This window comes from Mya arenaria, chromosome 15 (genome assembly GCF_026914265.1).
Source record: "Mya arenaria isolate MELC-2E11 chromosome 15, ASM2691426v1".
Classification (NCBI taxonomy): domain Eukaryota; kingdom Metazoa; phylum Mollusca; class Bivalvia; order Myida; family Myidae; genus Mya; species Mya arenaria.
The window spans coordinates 37387905-37411778 of NC_069136.1; the positions used below are offsets into that span (position 1 = coordinate 37387905).

At 36.7% G+C, this 23874-nt stretch overlaps 1 protein-coding gene and 1 pseudogene across 1 annotated transcript; both read right to left on the reverse strand.

Moving 5' to 3' along the window:
* Positions 1–2270: 2270 nt before the first annotated feature.
* LOC128219941 (NFX1-type zinc finger-containing protein 1-like) lies at positions 2271–13890 on the reverse strand (annotated as a pseudogene).
* Positions 13891–18207: 4317 nt separating this feature from the next.
* Positions 18208–21752, reverse strand: LOC128219341 (iduronate 2-sulfatase-like). The gene is made up of 3 exons (XM_052927150.1): positions 21494–21752; positions 20294–20430; positions 18208–19800 (listed from the first exon to the last, which is right to left on the reverse strand). The coding sequence occupies exons 1-3, from the start codon at positions 21750–21752 to the stop codon at positions 18667–18669; spliced, it is 1530 nt and encodes a 509-aa protein (XP_052783110.1). The 3' UTR covers positions 18208–18666.
* Positions 21753–23874: the final 2122 nt, after the last annotated feature.

Consider the following 23874-nt stretch of genomic DNA (forward strand, 5'->3'; position numbering starts at 1 on the left):
CTAAGAACAATCTAAAAATACATGGATAAAATCTTCACGTTTATTTTTAAACATTGCATTGTAACCAGCAATATATTCAATAACTTTTTTATCTTTAAATTTAATATTCCAAACTAAGATGCCGATTGAAGAATACACTTTTTAACCACGAACCGGACGCATACATACGTTTTTATCTGAAGAAAAAGCCCACGTTCTAAGCAAAAGTTGGTACCACAATCGGTGATATTCCTTACAAAATCGCCATTTGTTTGCGGTGAAACGTCTCTCTCTCTCTCTCTCTCTCTCTCTCTCTCTCTCTCTCTCTCTCTCTCTCTTTCTCCCTCCCTCCCTCCCTCCCTCTCTCCCCCCCTCTCTCTCTCTCTCTCTCTCTCTCTCTCGATGTTTGCAATAAACTGAAATAACGCCCCTAGGCCTAACCCTGTTTGATGAAATGATAGTGTAAAAAATGTAAAAAAGAAATGTGTGTGATAAAATGGTTTTGTAAAAATGGTAAATGAGACAACTTTCAATATACATTAACATATATCTTATTATGTGTAATGATTTTTCATAATGATTAAACACATTATCATTCTTGCTGCTTTATTATTTATCTGTCATAGAGCATATCTCATGGTTAATATGTTATATTTGCCTCAAAAGGTGTGAAAACATTGTTAATTAGTGATTTATAAAGAAAATGGCACACACTGTTTCAGGTTCTTTGCTAGTTTGTCGTGTGTCTCTCATTTGGACTGTTGTACTTAGTCTGTATGGACTTATGCTCGTGCATTTAAAAAGTATATTGGTTAAGTGTTTTGCTTCAGGTTTTGTCCCTGTAGTTTTACAAGTAAGTTAATACAAATAAGTTTTACAAATACGTTAATGTATACTTTGATAAGATTTACCATTTACATTTTACTATATTCGGGATTGTTGGGATAAGAGCGAGGTTGTGCACACAAACTGGGTTAAGCCGCCAGTAAATTTACATTTAACTGACCGTTCGAAGGCGGTACCTAACAATTCTTGATAAACATACCTAGTTTGTTATATAGTATATATGTAATGTGTTGTTTGTGGAGTTTTGTGCTTTTGTTCCATGTTTATTGTTTGTGATTGTTTTGTTTTTGTGTTCTTGTCTTTGGCGTTTGCCCTGTGCCATTAACCGGAGTTTATGTTTAAACCTGCGGCTACTGAACTTGTTTCAGTTGTTTTTCATATTAATATTCAGTGTTAAACTATTTTAATAACAATCCACAGTTATCCTAATTATTTTCTGTTTGCACACGCGCATTCAATGCATGTAACGTGTGTCTGTGCCGCTTTATGGAAGGTAATTCGAATTTGCAATGGTCGCTATATTGTTGCTACTCCATTATGTATGACTTGCGAGATGCACTCGTAATCCCCAAAACGATGTACCACAATTGTTTTAATTTACCATTAAGGATGAATACGTATTGAAAACATTGATTCTTATGAAGGGATATCGTGTTTAATTTAAAAGAAAGTTGCAGAAAACACGATTTGTCTACCTAATGAGGCGATAGTTGATCATTGTAAACCTATAAGGCCCACCAGTCTTTAATATTTTTTGCGTTTACTGCTTACAATCTTGTTATCAATTATCAAAACTTTCCATAAGTGCATTATTTAGTAAGTAGTCAAAGGCTAATCAAAATGTCTGCTTGTAATACATGTGTATGTATTAATTATGAATGAGAGTGCCGCTCCAGAGTTTTCCACCCTTCCAGCGTTCTCGGCAAGGGCCATGGATTCAACAAGACCATGGATTGCTCAAAAAAGGCTACCTGGAGGAAGCAAAACTCCATTTGTCTTCTCAGAAAGCGTTAATAACCTCTTTTTTCCTTTACAAAATGTATTTTTCATCTTAATGATACTTTACATACAATTTGTATTTCAGCATTTAAGGCTTTCCTCTCCTCCTTCCTCTGTTGCTCCTTCAACCTAGTGTTTTTAATAAGCGCATAGTTAAACTGTCCTTTGTGTGAATGGAAACCAGTATTGGGCTTGAACCTATGACCTGTTGGCATGGGTGAGAAGCTGACACGTTACTACATGACCACTCTCACATATAAATGATGCTTCGGCCAAGTTACCATGCCTTGATGCAATGTTGACAAACGATTGATAGAATATTCATCATTAGTTTATTCATTTTAACTACAGACGTACACAGTGGTTACGATACACATGTTTGTCAAATCAATTGTCAAATCAAGGAATTCTTAAAAGTAATATGATTATTCCAAACATCAGACAGAGAAAAAAATAGCGAATGATTGTAGGATTTAAAAAAAATCAATTTCAAAACCAAAGGTACATATATGCAAATAGAAATGGTTAATACATTAACAACAATAATAATCAGATAGACACGATCATAAATCATAATGGTCAATCTAGTATGCAAGTAAAAAGATCATTTATCTATTAATTATTGTCACATGTTCTACAAACAAATGTTAGAATACAACCTACATTTCCAGCCAATGCAATGCAGAGAAGCAATCATTCAGTACTGCAAGGGTTTATCATTAAGAATTTTAACTTTCGCGGGTGTTAAAGGTCCACCCACAGCCACTCATTCGACCCTTAATCCCTACGTCAGATTTTGCGTTGACAATGCATCAGCCAATGAGGTTGTATTCTTAATCAGTAAGATGACCTGAATTAAATCTTAATGATGAAGAAGGGCTCGTTCGCTACGTTCAATCCGCCCATTCCCAATCATTAAGATTTTAGTTCATGTCATATAACTATAACAAAGACAGGTGGCGAACAATACTAGGGTTATTTTTTATACTTCATAATGGAAATAACATAGAGACGTTCATAAAGCCATAAACCGTCATAATATCCAGGTCGTTTACAGAGATTTATCAGTGAAATATAAATATTTTCTCAGTTTCAAACAATGAAAATATCAAATTGATATTTTGTACTCTTTTTAAAGTTTAAGCTCGTTTTGCTTTCTAAATCAAACAAGGCTGTAACACAATATGAAGAACGTCATTTCCGAAACGACGTCACGTAGACATACATTTTGGTGCATTTTTCTTATGAAATTTAATTTATTTAATACCAATTGATGCATATAACAAAAAATTATCAACATTGTATGTTTCAGAATAAGATTCTATATACACTGTAACATTTGTGTGTGAATATAACGCAGGTCGTGACATATAATTTTTCATGTTCCCTTGGTGAAACCTTTTATGATCTCACTCTGATTGAAGTAGACAATTTTCATCTATACATTCATTATAATCTCCTATCGCACAATAATAAAAACATAATGTATGGTCAAGATGACAGGTCAGTCCCCAATCACTCATATAAAACAATGCAATCATCATCAGTACGTTTACTTCAATTATTGCCAACAAACCCCACGAAAAACGTGTAATACTATCACTTCTAACACGATGTAAAAATAATATTCAAGAGGAAAATCTAATATTCTTTATAAACACATGTTAAAACCACTTATGTAAGCATACAGATAAATACAAGTTCAACCGTATTTATATGCAAAAGGAGTCAACAACAAAGAACAACAACAGCAATACTTAAACAGTTGTTAAAATATATATAACGAACAAAAAAGATACAATGGCAAACATGACGCATTAACTCGACACTATTAAAGTTTACATAAAAAATTGTTTAAAAAATTGGTGCAACTCAACAAATGTACAAAACAGATATACCGCGTTCAACAAAATTGCAAGTGATCATAACAAACTGAAACAAAGAACCACTATGTGACAACTTAAATTATATTCAACATACATTCGAAACCAATTTAAACTTTCATAAGCATTCGATATTATCAAACATCACCATATTATTCGTTTATATTTGGAATTACACCCAACATCAATCTAAATACCTTTAATAACTAGCAGAGGTTCAACCTTCAAACTTTATCAACAAATTTACAAACAATATGATAATAATAATTCATTGGGAACAACAAGGACAAGCACATTGTCAAACCATCAGCAGACATTTTGAGTCTCAAGTTTAACAAAACTTAACACTTGGGACACAAAGGTCAGTCACATAGAAAGACACAATAATTTTGCTTAATATTATAGCTTTGAACATACAGTAAGATAAATCGTATTAGCGAACGAGTATGTATACACAATGAAACGATTACGAATATGCATCCAGCCAAATGGTTTAAAATGCAGAACACTTGTCCAATTAACTGTTCTATCAATAACATGAAGAAGTTGCAAAGTTTGAGACAAAACAAGCAACTGGAAATAATGAAATCCAGTGGAGTTCATTGAATTTCAACATCCGTCTTTGAAACAGTGAGACAGTCTGGTCAACAATTGTGAACATCTCATGTGAATGAAATATAGACTCTAAATTCTCACCAATCTGAAAAGGAAATTACAATTGGGATTGGTATACCATGGTTTGTAATAAGATTAAATGGTATAAGAATTTTTTGTTTTTTTGAGGCAAGGATTTATAAACACATTAGTTTAATCCAAGGCATTGATCATTTACTAGAACAGTATATGGGTATTCATGTACCTTATATACGCATGTTCTGTTCTCGAGTACTTCATTTAGTGAAGGTCATTAAGGTTGAAATTGGCAAGGTTGTTAGCTTCCTCAGAATACGCAGCAAAACGTGCTCCATCCATTTCAGGTGCAATGGTGTTTCCGGTCGTCAGTCGGTGCCTCTCGCCGCCTATTTCAACTCCGCATTCGGGACATGTTGACTTCTGATTGGCACCACCGCACTCGCCAATACAGTACACGTGACCTATAATTAAAGAAAAATAACTGTTCTACGTGTTGATTATTCATTACGAAAATACGGATTAGCAGTGGTATAGTAGTCAGTTAGTGTTAACATTTACAATTCATCAAAAGCAATTTAGTATTCCCTACCGTTTGGACACTTGAACCAATGACCTTTGGACAGACCCACGGCAGACACTATGGAGACCCTTTCTTCTTCCGTTATATCCAAACCGTCGACTTTCAGCACGTCATTCAGAAGCTTGCTAGTTTCCTCCACTTTTTCTTTCATCGTTTCGCTAAAACTACCTTTGCTGAAGAGAATGTCTTTAATCTCTGAAATGTACTTCTCCCCTTCAATCCTTTGTTTACTTGAGAGCGTATTTTCTATTGTAAGTAATTTACAATACCAACTACATCGATAACGCTCTCTTTCAAAATCTTCTGTTTCCTGTTGACTGAGAAACAATCTACGTAATATGACCTTTTCTAGCATCTCATCAAGAAAGTCAGTCATAACTTTAACACTTTTCCTCATCTTTAATTTCTCAAAGTAGCTCAGAGTTGTAGGAAAATTCAGCTCTTTGAATTTTCGATGGAGATTGAAAATGGACACCGTCAGGTTGTATTGATCTGTTAGAGTTTGCAGCTGCTGTACACACGCTATAGTATTTCTATTGGTTTCGAGTTCCCGAAAACGTTCGTTTAACGTCTCCATGACATGTCCTCTAGTTGTTTGGGGAAACCATTGTTTTCCATTCTTGCCTCTTCTCTCACCTTCTATTTTCAAGTTGTGGTACAGTTCTGTGGACAGAGTTTTCATTTCTTGTTTATCACCTATAACATGTAGTTTTACCAATTCTACGTTTCTAAGACATTCATTTATGTCGTTCCCATATCTGACGCACTTCCGAATTGGAGTTTTGCATCTTGGACATTCCTTAAAATTGATGATATTAGAATCATCTGTCATCAGCATGTATTTGTCAAGTGCCTTGTGTTCAATTATATGTCCACAGTCATTCAAGAAAACAAATCGGGAATCGGGCTCATCTTCGCTTCCGAACAAAATTTCAGTTACTTCTTGCTCGTCGCATATTCTACACTGTTTTGGACACGGCTCACCACACAAACCTATACATGGGTGTTTGCATTGAAGTAGCTCCGTAAGGTTTATTGCACGGCGGTCTGTTGCATGGTTCGCTGCAGAGATTTGTGCATTTGTAATGTTTGCATTCCCAAAGACAGGGTTCTTTGCATGGCTGACACGGAACGCCGCAAGGTTTGCTACAATAGCTATGTGGACAACGGTTTTCACACCTTCGTGAGCATGGGGAACAATCATCACAAGCTGATGCGCACTGGTGTCCACATATGAGGATCCTTTTGCAGTCTACACTGCACTGATTGTGGAATCTACCTCTCAGACATGAGCCGCATGTACCACTACATCGGTGCTCACATCTGAGCAGAGCCTGGCATGGATGTGGACATATAGCTGTTGAATAATCGCAACATTTCACTTCTTCCGAATGACCACACTCAAATGACTTTCTAACCATTACCGTACACTTTGCTTCATGAATTTCCCCACACTTGTTTGGACAGGGATGACCACACCGTAGTTTTGCCGGGCAAGGTTTGTAACCACACGAGAATTTCGCTGGGTCAAGGCTACATGGTACTTTTGTGTATGATTGCATACTGGTATGACCTTTTCAATTTGAACCATGCAGTCGGGGCATTTCTCATAGCATCTTGCCTTACACGGATGGTTTTGTTCACACGTTAAACTGCACATTTTCATACAGTTATAATTCTCGTGATCGGGATCAATTACATGGCACTTTTGCATACATCGATGACCGCAGTCCAGTCTAGCATGACAATCGCGATTGCAACATCCTAATGGTGCTTGTAGAAAGTATTTAGGGCTCTTCGCCAAGACGGCATGCTCCTCTGGGTGATTTTCCCTTTTTATAAGAATGCCGTCGGTAATAACACCTTTGCTGTGAACCTCAGTGTAAATATTATGCCATAACCTTGAACATTTTGAAAGTAAATCAAAATTTCCGATGACAAAGAACCCAATTTTTGCTCGCGAAAGTGCAACACATATTCGGTTCTCCGTTTTCAAAAATCCAATCCGGTTTTCCGTACTGCTTCTCACAAGTGAAAGTATCACGATATCGTTTTCCTCGCCTTGGTAGTTATCAACTACTGTCACCCTGACACCTTCAAAGTCAGCCTTTGGCATAAGTTTTTGCAAAGCTAAAAGTTGGCCTGTATACGTCGTAAGAACTGTAAGCTGTGACGGCCTATACCCCTGGCGCAGTAAATGGTTGCACAATTTGGTTGCAAATTCTGCCTCATAGGAGTTTGAGTAAGATTTAATTTCATCTCCAAAAGCTTCAATGTGATCGTGGTTGATGAATTGCATATTCTTCGCCACACCTTTTACATTTTCGTATTGGTGCACATCTGCATGATCACGGAGTTGTGGGTATATATGACGTACTACGTCAGCAATGTCTGGCCTCATTCTGTGCTGCAGTTCTAGGCAATCGTACTGAACTCCATTTTTAATCATTCGTTCGAAAAGAGATACTTCAAGGTTGTATTTTACTGCCAACTTGTACACTGTAGGGTTTGGACGCAGTTGTTTGTGATCGCCAATGAGTATCAAATGTTCACATCCTTTGCTCAAGGTTGTAATGATGTGTGCTTCCAAAACTTCAGCTGCTTCTTCTACAATGACGATTTTTGGTTTGATGTCACTCAGTACTGGCAGGTACCTCGCCGCACACGTAGTGGTCATACCAACAACAGAAGAACAGCGCATGATTTCCATGTCTACCAACATTGTGGCTTCTCGAAGCCTCTCTGCGGCAGCTTTGAATGCATCGCGCTTTTCATCGATGTGTTCAAGATTTTGATCGATCGCACATTGTATCCAAAAGCGATATAGCCTCCATCTGCTGTTAAAATTTAGTGTCCGTATATCGCGTATGACTGCAACTTCGTCTTGCCTCATCTTGTCATCTGACTGTATGTGGTTATGAACAGTTTTTCTCATTTCAAATTGAAATCTTCTTTCGTCTTTTATTTCTCGTCGCAACGTTTTAACTTTCTTTCGCAACATTTTTATGTCGTAAGCCAGTCCCATCACTATTTCTTCATCTTCATCTTGAAACCACATGTGTTCTTTTTTTTCCAAATCCCATTCTAATACTTCGATTTTGTCATTCAAAGCAATACATTCTTTATGTAATGCTAGCTCCCTTTCGTTGCTTATTAGGTATGCAGCATGCCTCACTTCCAATACCCTCAAGAGTCTATTGCGTTCTTTTCTTGTCTTAAGATCATCTGTGAGAACATCATTCAACATCAATGCCGGATTTCGTAGCATGTCTTGATTTGAAATATCAACCAGGTCAAACATCTCCTCGTCGTTTGTAGGTGCGATTCCAGTCACTTTTTGTCGACATCGGTTTTCCATATTATATATACCCAACCAACTACACATAGCTGATTCACTTCTTTTACCGAGCTCCTTTAATTGTCTGAAATGATGATCATGTATTGCAGAGCTGAGTGAATTTTCGTTAATAATGTTTCGCAAGTAAACATCTATTGCCAATGTCAGTTCAAGTAGGGTTGATTGAAGGTGTCCAATGGCAAATCTAGCGTCCTTTTGAAGGACTTTCATTTTAAAAACTGACGAAGTTCGTGGCCATAGATGTTCTTTTCGTTTTCTCAATGTATCTCCTTTCAATAATTCACTTGACGAGCGACCTCCCATTCTCAAAATTTTGCCATTGTGAAACCGTTTTATTCCCTCAAGAAATTGATCAAGTGCGTGATTTGTGTAACATACAATGACCATTGGGCTATGGGTGTTTGATACATCTGTATTGGAGCCATCCCATATTGCATTATTATGCAGAAGCGTCTTCGCTATTTTGAGGCCAATATACGTTTTTCCCGTTCCCGGAGGACCTTGTATAATGGCAAATTCTCTAGTCAGCGCATTTTGTAGGGCTCTCATCTGTGACTCGTCTAATCCAAGGCGTTCGCTAGAGGGCCACTTTTGTTTGTCCAAAATTGGCACCCTGAGTTCTGGCTTTTCAATCAGGTTTCCCCGATTCGTCGATTGAGTATCAGTTTTTATTTCGTCTCCTACAATTGGTTGAAGGTCGTAAGTAGTTTCCACACTTAAGTAATGTGGCGGTTTTATTAGTTTCTCGCAAAACACAATGTGTTTCTCAAATGGAAGGTCTCCATCTCGAAATGTCTTTATTCCTGCCAGAACATGTTTGTACGATTCAAAGAATGAGGGTGTCTCAGCCATTTTGAATTGTCGATTAATTAAATCCACAGTTTTGATGTTATCTTCAAAGCGTACAACAAACTGCCCTTGTTCGATTTTGTCGCTGTCAATAACGGTTGCTAAATACATAGTGTCAAACTCATCCTCTGACAAGCAAACAAGAGAACCAAACTTCAAACGTTTTCCTAATTTCCAGTTAATTCTTTGTAACCGATGTGTCATTGCTAGTTTCATGTTGTAACACAATCCTTGTTCTGAAACCAAGGGCGAGAGTACCTTTAAACCTTCATACATTTTCAAGTCGGAATTCGGTTTTCCTTTACCAGTTGTTGATCTCTCTTGAAGTTGCGTAATATATTGCATAATACCTTCCCGAAGTGGTCCAACATAGTCCTCCCGCAAAAGCCGAAACTGAACATCGAGGTAATGATCTAAGTCAGTATAATCTCCTTCTATTATATTTTTACGCAGAAAAGGTTGTATGAAACCCTTAATTTCGTCGTTCGTTGGCAAAACGGGTATCATTCTGAAATCGTCGGGTGGTTGATCGGATTGTGACGTGTCCTTAAATTTGTTAGCTCTTTCGAACTGTCTCTTCCGTTCTGAATATTCTACACAATCATCCTGTACTCTTTGGGGAATTTCCATCGATAGTTGGGGTATCTCTATTACCTGTTTAACAACTGTGAAAACACGTGAGAATTGGCGATATGATAGAAGGCTTCTGGCGGTTTGCTCCCAGATGATTGTGAAAGTGTTGATTGCGGCTCTTATAAGTTTTATGGCATGTTTCACTGAACTTGAATCATCTTGAAAGTGTGAAAGTGTATCTAGAAGGTAGTCCAGTAGAGTTGTAAAGAAATGTTCCTTCATAAGTACCTCAAACAACATTGTTAGTGTACTGGACTGACTTGTGAAAGCATGTGCAATTACTTCTAAGAACACTTCAAGATATTCTGTTTGCTCTGCAGATTTTTGAATTGCATCGACGAGATTATCTTCGGAAGAGGTTAATTTATAGCTGACCTGTGGTGGATGTTCTTTAAGAAGTCGTTTTAGCGTTTGCATACTTAAGTCTTTTGAATTCATAATCCTTGCTGTATTTGAATTGCTGGCTCTCTCCGTTTGTTTATGGTTTAATAGGTCTTTTTCTGATTGTTTACCATGCTTACCAAAGTTATGTTGTGTTTTGGGCACCTGTTTTATCCCAGGTGTAGCTCTTTTTTCAATGCTTACCTGTTTGGCAGCTTTGTCCGTCCAATGACCTTTACGATTTTGATTGTAAGAGGTCTTTGGTCTGCATCCATTGACATAACGAGAATCGGTTTTATCTGACAGTTGTAAAATATGTCTTTCTCTATACGTGTCTGATTGTACCGTTTTCAGGCGTGTGTTGTTTTGAATTGTGTGAGCTTTTGTTGCGTGGGTAGTTTTTTTCTCTTCTGTGTCTGACTGTATGGGCAGCTGTTGAATCACCGATGTGACTCCTTTTACAGTGTCTATCCTTTTGGCTGCTTTGTGCTTCCATTGACTGTTGCGGTTTTTATTGTAAGAGGTCTTTGGTCTGCATCCATGGACACCAAGAAGTTCAGTTTTATCAGACGGTGGTTGGTGTTGTCTTTCCCTACACGTGTTCGAAGGCGCTGTTTCAGGGCGTATTTTTGGTGAATCCAGGTTTCGAATTGTATCCGCTTCTTTAGAAGGCTTTGTTCGAGTCTTCTTTTTCTCCCCTATATCAAGTTTTTGCGAATTCTGATCTATTTGTTCTGTTCGAAAATCGGAAGAATCCGGTCGATTTCTCGATCGATAATTATCTTTCGCGGTTGCAGAATATCTAGTTGTAGAATCTCTTTCTTTTTTGGCGCCACGAAAAGATTGTTTTTCTGGCATTCTTTTAAAATGTCTTCCGTTTCCACCTTGGCTCACAGATTTATTCGATGTTGGTACTGTATCGTTTGGTACATTTCTTTCTTTTCTTCTATCCAGGAAAAAAATGGATGATGCATTTTCTTTTCCTGTGCAATTCTTATTGTCTTTTGAAGTCTCGGCTTCGGAAGTATAATGCTTAGTTTTTGTTTTGTCATTATTTGAAGAACTTCTACTTTCAGTCGGCGTTTTATTTTCTGCAGTGTGTCTTTTCATTGTGCGCGGTTTGTCTGTTAAAGAACAATAATTTAAAAAAAAATGATTACTCTTTTGTTCCATTGGACAGATTTATAGTTTCAATAACATGTATTACGAAGGATTCTCTTAAGCTCTTTATTTGTCATAAATATTAGCAATCCATTCGCTTGATAAGCTAAATCAATATCACTTTATCATGCATGTCTATCTAGATTCCCTTTGAATACATATTAATCGACCTGATACTTAAATCAATTTATTAATTTTAAAGAGTCGTTTACCACTAACAAGAATAAAATGTACAGAAGATTATTGTTTGTTTCAGTGTACGAACGAAGTATATTTCACCGAATGAGAGTCAAAAGATATTTTTAAGTGGTGTTGTTACAAGATAAATATTCATTTTTGGAGTTCACGGGGTAGAATATGGCGATCTTACACTGAAACAATAATTTTGTTTTACTTTTTATTCCATGTCTGTAGCTGCTATTAAAAACATTTAGTTTCATTTTAAAAGAACAACGCGACAAAATGTGTGGGCACGTAATGTCAAATGACGTGTCACAGCCCTGTGCTCGCCGACGTTTGATTTAGAAGTAACAAATTGCAAAACAGAAAAAAAGAAGATATTTTTGCTGTTAGTAACAGTGAAGTATCAATTTTATTTCACTGATAAATCTTTATAAGCCATCGGAATGCATATGGTAAATTTAAGTTACTTGATGTTTTTTAGGTTGAACAACACATGTTTTGGGCCAATTGTTCAGAACTTTGTTAAATTAACATCATTGTTATCGGCATCGATGTCAATTTTTAATCGTGAAATAGTTGATGATGTGCTGGTATTTTCATAAAAGGTAAGTACAACTTGTTAGAAAGACTGCATATATCAAGTACCTCCATTAAACGTCCAGAGCAGTACAGATGTTTAAAAGTTTCATAAAGAGTGATAAAAACTACTGAATTTATTGCGGTGTTTTGTTTACTTTTATGAAAAAATCTACTGAAATAGTTTTTGACCTGAGTTGACCCATATTCATAATTATTCAAGACAAATGCAAACAAATATTCTGACAAGTTTCATAAAAAATAAATTAAAACTATTGAACGTATGTAATGGATTGTTTTTCACTTAGATTGACCTAGTGACCTATGTTTTGACCGACCTGAGGTGACCCATAGCCATAGTAAACGACACTTGACCGCCCGCCCACACGGTTTTCGCCAATTTATAATCTGTGATTTTTCGTTGAATAATGAGGCTAAAATGCTTGTTAAAAAAGCGTCAAATTACGCAATTCAACATTTTTGTCATATTTTCACACCTTTGTTTAAGCGTATTGAATTTACCTACTTTATATTCATAAACACCGAAAAGCATTTTGCAGAGACTCGTTCATAAGGATTTATGGAATTGTAACCTTAAATTTTTCAATTTTCAATAGCGTTACGCACGCCTTTCAAAAATACAGTGCATTTGATTTTTACATTGTGCCGATACTATTTACAAATATTGAGACAACTCATTCAGCTATGCATGTTTTACTTTAACACATCGGTACATCATAAAATGTTTCACCTTTTATTTAAGGAATGAATTGCGGCTTGATGTCATTATCGGGGTATGATCGCAATTGGGCTGGTCAAAGTGTGTGGAGTCCGAGTACTTTGACTAGCCCAATTGCGTTCATATCCCCGATAATGACATCAAGCCCGCAATTCATTACTTATATTTACACCAATAGTTCATAATTTCATTCAAGAATTGTTAAAAAAAAAACGAATTTCATCTAAAAAAAACTTTCACTAACCCATTCCTACCCATCAGTCTGTAAATAGAACGACCCGACTGTAACCGGAAACATTTTTTTTTAAATGACGTCACAATATCGCGGGAAAAGATCAACCACTTCCAATCACTTTTAAACGTAAAATTCAAACAGTTATGACAAATACACATTTAAAATTTAAAAAACTAACACTTTCTAAAATGTTGATTTATATTTTACGGGACCTTCTGACACAATACAAACAATAACAAGATTAATATTTTTTATGTAAATTGTTATGCAATGAATTGCGATCCGAACATATCCGAAGATATTGCGTTCATCGATTAATGAACGCAATTGCCGAAATGACGTTCATTTAAGGAATGGAAGTTGAGGTGTAAATATTTAAAGTCAACAACGATTACTTAAAGAACATTGTTAACTTTGACAAAGTTCTGAATAATCGGACCATTGTTCAAAATATGTTAACAATAAAGCTCTTTTTAGAACTGGTGGAAATATTTTCACATTGATACAAACGTTTTGTTTAAATTCCACACGATATTATTTAATTCGATGTCTATAAAACACGAACGAGTCCATTAATTGGAAACTAGTTTATTTATCTTATGCATTCATGTCGTCAACCATACAAATTTAATAAGTCTATATGTGCATAGTTCTTCTTTAAAGAGGCTAATGAGATTATTTTAACTTTAATTTATGATTTAAAATATTATTATTGTAATCACACATTTATTATATAAGCAATACGTACCAGTTTTGACATATTCTAATCTATGCTGTTTATTTCAAGCGCCATATCCAGCACGAGTGACTAAACACATCACGACAACCCGATATCGTAATAGATAGAAGGCGCTTCTTATATAACTCCATTGAATTAATCATTTCAATTTTCTGAAAACATTATCAGGGCGTTTTAAACAAATGAATCATAAGTTATTTTCTAAAAATGAGCCACATTAAGGGAAAACAATATGTTCACGATGAGTTGTTCAATGATAATGCACCAGTCAATTGTAACCACGCTCCCCCCCCCCCCACCAAGGTCCGGGGGTATACCTGGGATAGCCGGGGAAATAGGCCGTGTTTTTACCTTCCAGGTGCCCGCACTGCCGAGTGAATGCGGTGGGTTTTTTTTCGCGCAAAACAAAAATAGCGGGGAATGGGCCTTACCAAGGGTCCCTGGGGTGCGGGGGCAATTTGCGGGGAATTTACCAGGCTTGGTTGGACCGAAAGTCAAAGTCCCCGCTATTCCCCGGACCGGGGGGGGGGGGGGCTAGGTTACAATTGACTGGTGCATAAGACCAATATTCCCTACCGAACGTTCAGTTGTTATTCTTTTTGATTTCAAATAATATAGTTGTCGCTTTGTTCGTCTATCACTCTGACCGGAAGTTCATTCCCTCAAAGTGACTGTAGTACTATTGGTCAGTAAACCGGATCGCTGTGTTGAGATTTAAGTTATTTACTTTCTGATATTAAGGCATTAAGAGATTTTCTGACATTGTTATTGCAGTAATTGATAGTTTTTTATGCAAGATCGTTAGAAGAGGTAACCCATTTCTTAAATCTGAAGAAAACAATGTTTTCGGTTAAACGCCACTAACTTTTATGACACAAAATTCATTCCAGTCAGACAACTGTGCTTAACAACTCCCTAATCGCTTCAAGAAGTTGAAGTTATAGCTTCTTGAAACAAATGCTCACCATTTTAAACCGCTGCGCTAGGCTTCAGTCAAGTGGCTTTGATGCTTCAAACAAATATCTAGATTTTTTACCGCGTCCGCCTTAAAAGTATTCAATGGTAGGAACGTACGTCACGCGCACCTGCTGAATCAGTTCCACGAGTACTAAAAAACGTCGAAAAACCAGGAAAATTTTCGTTTTTTTACACAATTTTCCGACATAAGATGACACCACATATATCCCGGAAACAGATCCGAGTGTTATTCATATTCGGATGAACGTGTAGGTCTACAAAACACGTTTTCGAATTAGCTCAGCAATTAAATGATTATTTTAATATATCATTTTTTTTGCTGTACAATTTATGTGCTCTCATTCAGTATTTTTATTTTCTTTGCAAAAACTCTATCACAATACCTGTCCTTAACACATATACATAAATATATTGATTATGCAAACATGTAAATAAAATAAAGATTATATTAAAGCTTTACTAATTAAGATATGGACATTAGAAACACATTCCATATTCATTTCAAACTAGGGGAATGTTTCAGACGGCCCGGCGATAATACTGCTTATCATCAGTGAACGTCATGCACTTGTGTTTCATAATCAACGATTTATCCATATCGGAAAAGGTTCAACCTGGTTTCAGAAATCTCAATGTCATGATGAAGTTTACTGAATGGTTGAGAACCGAACTGATCTGTTTTATCAAGTAAGCATATATCAAATATGGAATTAAAAATGCACTAAGAAAACTCTCGAAATCGCAATTGTGAAACAAATCTAGCATAATTTATTACGTGAAATTTCCATTTGTAAGACACTTCCTTTCTTCCATAATAGGAAAGGAGCCTATTCTTTATTTTCGATTCCATTCTCGGGTATTTGGCGCTCGTCCCAAATTTTGCCACCTCTACAGACAAATCCTGGGCCCGCCTTTACTGCCGCGCTAATGTATCGATATATTGATCCATCTTTCAGACTATCTTGCCAATAAAACAATGTGGCTAATATTGCTAAGCCGAGGAAAAGAACATGATGAGAAAAAAGTTCAGTAAGGAACTACAAGGAAGATTGGCATGTTCAAGAATACAAAGTTGTTTCGGTGAAGTATAATAGAAAATATATTGAATAACAAATCTACAGCATTTCAACTTGATTATTTCAGGTTAGTCGGAAGGCACGGAACGTTGGGGCCGCGGATTTGGTGGGTGTGGATTTGGTATTCCATCGTGCCGCGATTTGTTTTTAAAAGCCGCCTCTCTAACACTCAATTTGCAGCATTATTTTAAAAGAGGTTTAAAGCGATTTCAATCTCATTAAAGGACACCTCATTTAATCACATTAATAAAAAACGTCATCATTTATGCATTAAATTATTAAATATGTACTGTTTTAAAAAAGCTCAATACGGATAGCACATAATAAACATTTAAAGATGCACAATTACTCCCAAATAAGATTTAACACATTTAATACAATAGTTTTAATATACCAAAGAGGATGAACAAATGTCGAAAACATTGATTCTTATGAAGGATACCGAGTTTAATTTAAAAGAAATGAGCAGAAAACACAATATTGCTACCTTATCAGACCATAGTAGATCGCAGTTAATCTTTTAGCATTCACCAATCATTTAATATGTTTGCATTTTAAGCTTTAAATACACGGTTATAATATTGTTTATAGTAATTGATATTTTTCATAAATGCAATATTTAGTAGGTAGTTGGGGGTGTTTTACACAAAATTTATATTTGTTTCAGATATGTATGTATTGATTTTAAATAAGAGTGTAATTGTAATGAATAAAGTTCAATATGAATTGCATATCATGGTATAGCACTTTTTAAACACCCCAAAGGTTTTAGCGCGGAGCCGCTTCTTTTCAAATATTGGGGACGCGGCAGCGGCACCTGCGGCTACTGCTAAGACGCGCCTGATCGGTATAACAAGACATTGGTTTCATTATTGTAATGACTATCAAGGCAGCTGAACAGATTTGAATTTAATATCTATATCTACACTGTTTTTAAAACTGATTTATTATCAACACTCTTAGATTGTAATTTACTTATTGTAACTCATACATATATCTTCCTTTGTCTACTTAAGCGACGAACTTGTTTGATTTACTTTAATCAATGATTTGCTGATAAACCAGAGATATCCAACATGAGAGGTTTACGATACGTAAACAAAACAGGCTGCTAGGTCAGAAAGGGCACGTCTGATGCACATTCAATGATCCTTAATGGGGCACTTGGAAGGGCCAATGTTCAATTCTTATTATGTACGTGTTGTAACCGTTCTCAATACTTATAGTTTGTTATGAACACCTTAGTTGTTATCTCTACTTTAGTGTCCAAATGATGTATAATTTGTTATTTTTTATACTTATTTCTGAAAAGTTGTCTCTGTCAAACAAAAGGGCACATCAGGGATCAGTAGTGAAATGATAGCAGTCTACCGGAAAAGAGAAGTGAGGTGCCCTTTCCTGCTATCTTGGCCTAGCTGGAGCACTGACTATTTGAACATACCGTCTCAAAGGCCCAGTGTTAAGGCGTCCGCCTACGGAGCGGGGCTCGTGGGTTCGAACCCGGGCCGCGTCATACCGAAAGACGTTAAAAGTTGGTACAAGTAGATCCCTTGCCGGGCGCTCGGCATTTAAAGGGTAGTGCTTGGAAAAGTGGTGTACTCAGTACTGGTTCAACCCAGGAAATGTGTATCCCGTGTATCGGTGCTTTACACCGAGCACGTTAAAGAACCATGAGGTCTCTTCGCAAAGAGCTAAGGTATCGCACCCTGATCTCTTGTATCTCACTTTGTTTCAAGTCTTCGAATGTCTGGATTTGACTGCTGTCACTTCTATCTCATGTCACTTATGGCATTTAAACACAATTTAAGTCGTGATGGCGTCACGGCGGGTTCAAGCCATAATGCAGCCATGGGCGCGGACAGACCTTGATAAACTCAAATAAACAAAACAAACAAACAGCCACTATTTGAACCCAAAAGATCTGAAGAATACGTATAATTGAACCATCGGTGAATGAAATACTAAAAACACCCGACATCCCTTAAATAAATCATGAGGGAAACACTGGTTAATTATCATTTCCCTCGGATACCAAACAACAAAGTCACAATTATAATAATTTATTAGTATATGGAATTTAGATACTGGTAATAAGGAGATATATAATTTGTAATTTAATATTTTACATTAAGCTTCCTAACAATGACACATGTTTGTACGACCCCTCAAGATAATGTGTGGTACACATGGCAGAATTTAGTGACGTAGTTGACAATCCCTTCCATAGCAACATTTCAGTATGATTTATACATTTATTGTATAGATACCAATTCAATTTCAACTTATTAACATCTCAAAAGTATAGACTTTTAAAATACAATACCTCGAAATTCCAGAAATACTAAAGCATTGTCTAAAATGAGAACATTTTTTAATCGTATATATAATGCAAACAGACAAAACATATTAACAAATAATAAAACATATTATTTATAGACGTATTGTATGGTTTCTGTAAGAAAATTAACCAGCGCCCTATTTAATGAGCAACTTAGATTCAATTAAAAATTAAGATTAGAAATAAAGTGGTTTGATTGGTCTGTATATTTAGCTGACCAGTAGGCTGAATGGAGTCACTGAGGCATGTCTAAGGATGATGATAAGATCAATATTGAAAACTGTTGTGCAATTTTTGCTATAGAATATTTCCATTAAAAATTGAAATAGAAGGGAATATACTTTGAGAAAGACTAAAATGTTAAATTTTGAATCATGCCGTGCTGTGTGGTGTAGAAAAGGAGCTTATGGGGTAAACTGATTTAATAATTTGTGTGATAATGAAGCCCTAGTCACAATGACATTTAAGTCAAGATGGACACAAAAGTATGTCTTGTTACTTCACCCAACTAACGCCGGGCCGGCCTGATGTAGGGACGGGCTGGCGTGCCTCCAGCCGGCATGTAACCGCCAACTAAGGTTTGCCCGCAGCGTGGCATACGCGGTGTCGTCAGCCCTGTTGTGATTCTCGTCAGGGTCTACGGTGTGATCGTACAGTTCTACACCATGCAGCTTGGTCCAGTCGGGTTTGAAAGTCTGGTAGGAAAACTCGGGCCACTCAGTGTAGCGGTAGCGCTCCGTGCGGAGCGAGTAGCCCATAATGTTCGTTCGGTGTTGGTGCCGCTGGTACTGAGAAAACGCGACATGCTTCCAGTCTGCTGACGTGTTGTGAACGAGGGGCATGAAACTCTCCCCTTCCGTACATGTGCTCACATGGGCTGAATTTTCGGGGCAAATGGAAACTTTGGGCAAGCCTACAGCCTCTACCAACGTTGGAAATAGGTCCACAAACTCCACAATACGCCTGGTGCTAAGGCCGGAGTCAGTTAAACCGGGAATCTTCAGCATCATCGGAGCATGGGTAGCCAGCTCGAAATTGGTAGATTTCCCCCAGATGCCGTGTTCTCCCAGCTGCCAGCCGTGGTCGCCAACTAGTGAAATCACTGTGCTATCTGCGAGGCCCAGTCTGTTCAGCTCGTCTAGAACTACACCTACCTGGGAGTCTACCCAACTCACCGCCGAGTAGTAAGCCCGTCTTAAGTCTAGTGCAATATTGTTTGGTATCGTATTGTTGATTTCGCCAGTAAAACTTGACCTATGAATATCTTCATACTGTGTTCGAATCTCATTACTCTTAAACCAGGCGACTTCTGGCATACCCACGGGTGCTTTATTATTGCTGGGAAGTTTCAAAGTGTTTAAGGGATACAGGTCACCGAAGGATGCCGGCGAGACAAACGGCAAGTGGGGGCGAATAAACCCCACGGCGAGGAAGAATGGGGTGTGCGCATATTTCCCGCCCGTTGCGAACTCGCCAAGTTTCTTGGTGGCGCTCTGGGCTATCTTGTAGTCGATAAGGGGATTGGCATGGAGAAGATTATCGGGCACGAACTGCCAGGAGGCATTCTGCCGGTCCCAGTTGGAAGAGCCGGGGTAGATGTCGGGCTCAGACCAGGACAGGGGGTCTTTAATGCCCTGTGGAAACAATGAAAAGTAAGAAATAATGTATACAAATCTCTTTTCACGTCAGATATTATCTTGAAGGGCTTATTTCCGAAAAATGCCTTTCAAAAATGAAATACAATGGAATATTTCAAATCATAGGAATATGAACATACAGTCAAAACTTGCAATGTCGAATTCGTTGTGACCTAAGAAAAAACCCTCGAGATAACGCGCACACGTTAAAAAACAAAATACCACAAATCTCTCATTCAATCCAAATTATTTGAAATAGTTCGACATAACCGGAACATCGAAATAACAGAGTTCGACAAAACGAATTTCGACTGTATGTTTTTTTTTGTGTTTAAAGAACCAATAACACAAATGCAACACACAATTAGTTTTATAAAAACTGTGCGGATAACTTTCAACAATCACAAATCAAGATGACTTTGACACATCAGATATCGATTATAGATCGGTAGATTGTTTTATTATAATCGATCATCGATATTATGACTACCTGATGAAAGATCTTGCCGATGCCGATAGACCTGCGGCCATGATTCCGAAAGTACTGTGGCAGAGTGGTGAAGTTTCCGCCCGCAGACCGGAAATGCGTCTCCAGGTCGTACACGCGCGTGGTGTCCGGTCGCCGGCCTGGATAAATGCAAGTGTCATTGGAGAAAAGTTTCGAAAAGTTCAATGATTGTAGAGAAAGTAATATTAATTTATGCTAATATAAAAGACTCTTATCCGATATTTTGCGTGAGAATTTTTGTGTTGTGGGGGGGGGGGGTGCCTGTAGAAAGCCCACTTGTCTGGCTTAGTAACCACGAACCACACATATCTATACGTACGCCAAGTCCGGAAAACGAACCCGGGACGCCATAGTTAAAAGCGAGTGAGCTAATCACTTCGCTAAACGGACAACATTGGATTAGTGTTAAAGCATGTATGATTTGTTTTATCCTTTGTTTCTCTAATTGTGATACACTAGCAGTAACAATTTTTCTTTATGTTTATAACAACACACTGAATTTACGACCAGAACGCTGCGGAGCGAACTCCACCGTTCGTCTGTTGATGTTATTTCTCAGTCTAACAAGGGGCCTAACTTGACGATGATTAAAGGGACTACATACTATACTACATGTACATTGGGTCTCTCATAACATCCCACCCATATTTGATATGAATATCTTGAACATACGTTGAGCTATGGCTTAGGTTAAAGTTTGTTTCGAACACCGCCGCTGACGAAGCCTAGAACACAATCAAAGCTTTGACAATACCTTGATCTGTTGACTTTGAACATCAGAACAAAAAAGAACAAAAAGAAATTAAATTAAGAAGCCGATAAAACACTTTTTTGCTATATGTTTATGTAACAGTCGAAACCCGTTATGTCGAACTCTGTTATCTCGATGTTGTGGTTATGTCGAACTTTTTTCGAATAGTTTGGGATGAGTTAGAGATTGGTAATTTGTATGTTATATTAAATATTCGTTATCTCGAAGTTTTCCCCGAGGTCCCCAAGAAATCGACATAGCGAGTTTTGATTGTATGTTACGGAGTTCTTATTTCAATGACTGGTGATTGAATCCTATTTTAGGCGTACAGATTTTGCAAAAGTTAATGTTTTTATTGGTTATTTCCCCCGATCGAGTTTAAACTCTATAAAGTAAAGACGAAAACCTATAAACAATAAGTAGTATGTAACCTGTTAGGAAGGATGTCCTGCTGGGACTACATACGGCCTGCTGCACATACGCGCGGCGCACGAGAAGGGAACTTCCGGCCAGAGCGTCCATGTGGGGCGTGTGTGGCGGCGGATCGTCATGGGTCGGGAAATCGGCGCCCTGGAAGCAGCCGAGGTCAGGGCGGAGGTCATCCACGATGATAAACAATACATTCTTTCGGGCGCCACATTGCAAGAAGAATCCGTATAGTAAGAATAACAATGTGTGTGCTCTATTCATTGTTAAACTTAGCCGATAAAAAAGGACCACGAGTTGTTAAATGTGAGTTGATAAGACATTGTGGTCTTGTTATTGACCTTTAATCGGAAGACAAGATAATTATGTTATTGTACGTTAAATTCATCTAAGGGAGATAACTGTTGGAATATTAAACAAACCAAAAAACATGGTATTAATGACTACTGAACAAGAAAAATAATGTTATAAAATATAATAGCGTTGAATTTTTTGTGACGGCCAGTGACAATCGAGGATTTTTCAAATGTCCTGTTCGTTAATGTTACGTCGAGCGATTTTGACGAATGCGCCCCAAAAAAAGTTGCATATATATATGCAACAACACATGTATATATATTGTTGCATATAGTATATATAGTTGCATATACTCTATATATACATGTATTTGCATATGGTGTATATAGTTGCATATACACTATACATACATGTAGTTGCATATGGTGTATATAGTTGCATATACTCTATATATACATGTAGTTGCATATGGTGTATATAGTTGCATATACTCTATATATACATGTAGTTGCATATGGTGTATATAGTTGCATATACTCTATATATACATGTAGTTGCATATGGTGTATATAGTTGCATATACTCTATATATACATGTAGTTGCATATGGTGTATATAGTTGCATATACTCTATATATACATGTAGTTGCATATGGTGTATATAGTTGCATATACTCTATACATACATGTAGTTGCATATGGTGTATACAGTTGCATATACTCTATAGATACATGTATTTGCATATGGTGTATATAGTTGCATATACTCTATACAAGCATGTAGTTGCATATGGTGTATATAGTTGCATATACTCTATAGATACATGTAGTTGCATATGGTGTATATAGTTGCATATACTCTAAACATACATGTAGTTGCATATGGTGTATATAGTTGCATATACTCTATACATACATGTAGTTGCATATGGTGTATATAGTTGCATATACTCTAAACATACATGTAGTTGCATATGGTGTATATAGTTGCATATACTCTAAACATACATGTAGTTGCATATGGTGTATATAGTTGCATATACTCTATATATACATGTAGTTGCATATAGTATATATAGTTGCATATACTCTATACATACATGTAGTTGCATATGGTGTATATAGTTGCATATACTCTATACATACATGTAGTTGCATATGGTGTATATAGTTGCATATACTCTATACATACATGTAGTTGCATATAGTATATATAGTTGCATATACTCTATACAAGCATGTAGTTGCATATGGTGTATATAGTTGCATATACTCTATATATACATGTAGTTGCATATAGTATATATAGTTGCATATACTCTATACAAGCATGTAGTTGCATATGGTGTATATAGTTGCATATACTCTATATATACATGTAGTTGCATATAGTATATATAGTTGCATATACTCTATACATACATGTAGTTGCATATGGTGTATATAGTTGCATATACTCTATATATACATGTAGTTGCATATAGTATATAGTTGCATATACTCTATATATACATGTAGTTGCATATAGTATATATAGTTGCATATACTCTATATATACATGTAGTTGCATATAGTATATATAGTTGCATATACTCTATACATACATGTAGTTGCATATAGTATATATAGTTGCATATACTCTATATATACATGTAGTTGCATATAGTATATATAGTTGCATATACTCTATATATACATGTAGTTGCATATAGTATATATAGTTGCATATACTCTATACATACATGTAGTTGCATATAGTATATATAGTTGCATATACTCTATATATACATGTAGTTGCATATAGTATATATAGTTGCATATACTCTATATATACATGTAGTTGCATATGGTGTATATAGTTGCATATACTCTATAGATACATGTAGTTGCATATGGTGTATATAGTTGCATATACTCTATACATACATGTAGTTGCATATGGTGTATATAGTTGCATATACTCTATAGATACATGTAGTTGCATATGGTGTATATAGTTGCATATACTCTATACATACATGTAGTTGCATATGGTGTATACATGTAGTTGCATATGGTATATATAGTTGCATATACTCTATATATACGT